Below are 4,716 nucleotides of genomic sequence, written 5' to 3'. Positions count from 1 at the left end.
GATCTCTTGACCTCGTGATCCACCCGCCTCGGCCTCCCAAAGTGCTGGGATTACAGGCGTGAGCCACCGCGCCCGGCCTGTGATTTTGTATTTCAAGGATGTTGTGTGCACGGGGTCGTGGGTGGATGGCCCTTTGGGGTTGACTGTTTTCACTTAGTGTGAATCCCTGGAGCGTTATCAGTTCCGCCAGTCAAGTTTGTTCCTTTTATTGCTGAGTGGTATTTTGTGGCTTGGCTGGCCCACTGCTTGTTTAACCATTCACCTGTTGAGAGACACCTGGGCTGCGTCTAGCTTTTAATTGTTAGGAATAAATGTTGCTCTCAACAGTCATGTGCAGGTTTTTGTTGAACGTAAGTTTTCATTTGTCTGGGATAAATGCCCAAGAGCACAATTTCTGGATCACAGGGTACTTACAGATTCAGCCTCATTAAAACGTGCCTGTTTTCCAGAGTGGCCATACGGTGGTTTTTGTTCTTTTAAATGGCTTAACAATGGAAGGAAAGACGCTTCTGCAGGGCCTGACATAGAAAGCCCATGGAGACCCGCCCTGTGGGTGGGGAAGCGGGTGACGGGAGCCCCACTGCTTACCAGAACCCTGGTAAAACTGGGTCTTTCCAGTCCCAAGAGTCTCCTTTTTTGTTAAAAGCATCAGAAGACATGAGAGCATTTCTACCGCCCACGTTTCGGGAACACTGTTGGCTTTTACTTTGTAGTCTGGAGAGAGGTTTGCTTTTCCACTGTCATGTAAATCCTGTCGGTTTTCAACAGAGCCTGATCTTTAGGGTCTTGTGTGAAGCTGTCGGTCTGGAGATGCAGATCACTGTCTGCTGAAATGAAAGGAGCCTCCTACTGGCGTTAGGGATCTCCTCATTGAGGCAGGGATCCAAGGGCTTCTTTCTTTGTTCTCCGATTCCCTGAGCCTCTTCCCTGTGTGTATGGTGCGTGTGCACTTCTGTGATCGCACTGGGAACTATGACAGCAATAAGTGGGTATGACTGGGGGTGGGGAGCGGAGGCAGCATGGCCAGGAATCTATACTTCAGCTACCAAGAGGAAGGAAGTAGCAGCAAAAATAGATTGGGTGGGGTGGTAGAAAATATTAAGGGGAAAATGAGATGCCTGGGGTGGAGCTGAAGAAGAGCTGCTTAAAGAGAAATGGGGACACACACTGGGTAAGGAATCAAGTGCTGTTGAAACAGTACGGAAGGCAGCGGCGGCTAGGCTGTGGTAGAGGAAGCCGATCATGAGTGAGTGGAAAGGGAACTAGGGTACCGATGCGTTTGTGGCTTTTATTTTCTTTAAACATACTCTGGCTAAGTTTTGCTAGGAGTTTTTTGCCTTTTTTCTCAGACCTTCCACTTCTTTCTTTATCCCCTAAGTTTTGGGCAGACGGATTCTTTTCTGCCTACCAGTGTAGCCTGTCATTGCTTGAAAGGGCAAAATGAAACCCCCGCTGGGCAAAATACGTCTCCCCTTCCCCCAGCTTTTGGTCGGCTTTGCTCATCCACCAACAGCTGGATGATAGAAGGCTCTGAAGAGCTGGGATGGGCATGGGAGAGAACCAGAGTAGCTGGAAACAGTTAATTCCCAGGGTCTCTTCGGCTTGCTGGTTGGACCTCTAAGCCAGCTTATGGAGCCTGCATTGACATCATGCCAACTGGTCTCCTGCTGATAAAAGTGATTCTTTAACTTCCTCTGGAGCAGCAGAAACTTGTTTTGAAAAAAATCGAATTCTTAATTGTGACAGCTGTTTATTTCTGCAAGCACAATGGCTGTAGTAAGGAACTCGAGTCACAGTGCAGCCCTGGCAGGGAGGGCTCTGCATGGAGTCATAGGACAAAGCCTGTCCTGGAAACGTGCTGGAAGGAAGTCAGCCTCACTCTTTACGATGGGTAGCAGCATCCAAATGAGAAACCAGGGGTCTTGGCTCTGGGTCTGTAGCATCTGCTTGGCATGCGGTGCCAGCCGTGGAGACCAGTGAGGCAGCAGCAGATGCAGCGGGCTCCTGGGGTGCGTGTGGGGACCTCCAGGGTCTGCCTGGGAACTGATAGACTTTCGTTTCTCATCATCTTGTGTGTTCCTTGCAGACACAGAATGTTCAGCTTAACAAAGAAATGACACTTGCCAGCAACCGGAGCCTGGCAGAAGGAAACCTTCTCTACCAGCCACAGCTGGACACGTTGAAAGCACACTTGACCCAGAAATACCAGGAACTCCAGGTTCTCTTTGAAACCTATCAGATAAAGAAGACCAAATTAGGTAACTTTTTATGGGTAATCATTCAAGAATAAAGAGTTGAGAGAAGGACACATTTTCAAGCTATTGCCCTGCCAGGAGAGAAATATTATGGAAAAATTTCAGATTAAAACAGTGACTCCACTGCAATGAAGTAGAGTCATTGAAATATGTATATTATTTTTTTATTTTAGAGACAGGGTCCTGCTCCGTCACTGAGGCTGGAGTGCAGTGGCATGACCATGGCTCACTGCAGCCATTCGACCTCCTGGGCTTAGGTGATCCTCCCGCCTCAGCCTCCTGAGTAGCTGGGACTACGGGTGTGCATTACCCCAAGCCAGCTACTTTATTTCATTTTTTTGTAGAGAGGTCATCTTGCTGTGTTGCCCAGGCTGGTCTTGAACTCAAGAAGCCATCCTCCTGCCTTGGCCTCACAAAGCACTGCTCTTGTAGACGGGAGCCACTGTATTGACCAGTTTATGTATAGAATATGGAAGCCCCAGACCTGCGGCCTCTCTGCACTTGCAGTTCTGAAGGACGGGGTGCATAGCAGGACTGCCCCCTCCTCCCAGTGGCCCTGCAGTGGCGGTGGCTGCGGAGGTCAGCCCAGGCCCATGCACACCTCCAGGTTCTGCAGCGTGGAGCAGGTGGCAGCAACGTGGGCACCTTGGGGCAGTTACTGGAAAAGGGGTTGGGGATTAGGAGGAAGCCAGCCAGTTCAGCAGTCACCAGCTTAGAAGAGGAGGGTTAACCACTCTTAAAATTCAAGACTCCACCTTCTCTAAACAGCATAGAAAGAAAGCAGTTTTCAGAAGTACAATATTCAACAAATCTCTTATGCTGTATGCCCATTTGTCTTATGCTGTTTGTTAATGGTGAAAAACACCCATCACTGGAACACTTTAATGACACACTTTAATTTACAGCCACTAGGAGGAGACATCAGAATTGAATATCGTTGAGCATGCTGAGTGCTTTTGATAGCTATCAAAGGGACATTTAGAAAAAGGGAAGTTGGAGCTGAGTGTGGTGGCACACGCCTGTGGTCCTAGCTTCTTGGGAGGCTGAGGAGGGAGGATTGCTTGAGCTTTGGAGGTTGAAGCTGCAGTGAGCTGTGATTGCACCCCTGTACTCCAGCCTGGGTGACAGAGCAAGACTATGTCTCTACAAAGAAATGAAATAAATTAGCCAGGAGTAGTGCTAGTCGTCTATAGTCCCACCTACCCTGAAGATCGAGGCCACCATGAGCTGTGATTGCATCACTGTACTTCAGCCTGGGTGACAGAGTGAGACCCCATCCCTTAAAAAAAAAAAAAAAAAAAGAATTTGGGTGAAAAAATCACCTTCTGCAGCAGCGATGTCTGTCACTATTGCTATCATCTTGTCATCTTCTCCATTAACTTTATTAAAAATGTACTGCCACACACCCAAACCAGGATGACCTAAAGTAGAAAGACCAGCAGTCGCAAGTGCTGGGGAGGTGCCATGCGTCTGCTGCTGGTAGGAGTGTCCCTGGGTCATTTGGGACTTAGAGCGCGCCACTGCAGCCGGCTCCTTTTCCGTTTCACCTGGAGAAAGTTGTTGGGTAGTACCTTCTAAAATTAGGAGTGTGCATACGCTGCAGGTCAGCGGCTCTGGTCCTGAGTGTTCACCCAAAAGCAATGGACATTCGTGTCTCAGAAGATAGGTACAAGAATGTTGTATCTTTATTACCTTACTTAAAATTTGGAAACAATTAAAATGTCCATCTACAGAGTGATGGGCAAATAAAGTATATTTATACAATGGAACACTACACAGCATTGAACAGACATGAACTGATACACAGACCAGAGCCAGGGTGTCAGAGACGCAGTGCTGAGTGGAAGGATCCAGCAGAGTATGTCCTATACTGCCTTATTGCAGGATGTCAGTTCAAGACCAGGCGGAGCTCCTCTGTGGTGGTGGAGGCCAGCATAGGGGTTACCTGGCAGGTGCAGCGGGCATGATGGTGTCCGGAGGAAGCGTTCTTTGTCTGAATCAGAGTGGTGGTGGTTGGGGGTTAAACACATGGAAATTTGAGTTACACAGTTAAGATGTGTACACTCGATGTAAGTTATCACTCAAAACGTAAAGGAAATACAAAGTGGCATGATGGCCCTGTCACTGGTCCATATTCGGAAGCAGCTGGCTCTGGGCAGCCGCTAACCCCGGGGTGCTCCGACATGGGATGTTGACTCCAGGCACTGGCTCAGTGCACTTGTTCCCTTGTAGGTTTTCAGGCATCAGCTTCCTGGAAAGGAAGATGCGATTCTACTGTGGTCTGTGTGGGCGGCGTTGTGAAGGGCTTTACCTGGACACCCCTTACTCTTTCTTTTTTTTTTTTTTTTTTTTTTTTTTGAGAGACGGAGTTTCACTCGTGTTACCCAGGCTGGAGTGCAATGGCGCGATCTCGGCTCACCGCAACCTCCGCCTCCTGGGTTCAGGCAATTCTCCTGCCTCA

The 4,716-nt window shown here is 48.6% G+C and overlaps 1 protein-coding gene across 3 annotated transcripts in view; it reads left to right on the top strand.

Annotated features, from left to right (window-relative positions):
- Positions 1–4,716, top strand: part of VPS37B (VPS37B subunit of ESCRT-I) — a 31,982-nt gene that overhangs the window by 23,691 nt on the left and 3,575 nt on the right. Inside the window, exons 1-2 of one of the 3 annotated variants that reach the window (XM_037744228.1) lie at positions 1,100–1,171; positions 2,087–2,258. In XM_037744228.1, coding sequence (XP_037600156.1) covers positions 1,115–1,171; positions 2,087–2,258 — 229 coding nt within the window. In that variant the 5' untranslated portion in view covers positions 1,100–1,114. The other 2 variants (XM_037744229.1, XM_017544352.2) reach the window with 2 other exon arrangements.

Source organism: Cebus imitator, unplaced genomic scaffold (assembly GCF_001604975.1).
Source record: "Cebus imitator isolate Cc_AM_T3 unplaced genomic scaffold, Cebus_imitator-1.0 Scaffold169, whole genome shotgun sequence".
Taxonomy (NCBI): domain Eukaryota; kingdom Metazoa; phylum Chordata; class Mammalia; order Primates; family Cebidae; genus Cebus; species Cebus imitator.
Note: the sequence above shows the minus strand (reverse complement) of the source record. Positions and strands in the feature narration are given on the sequence as shown.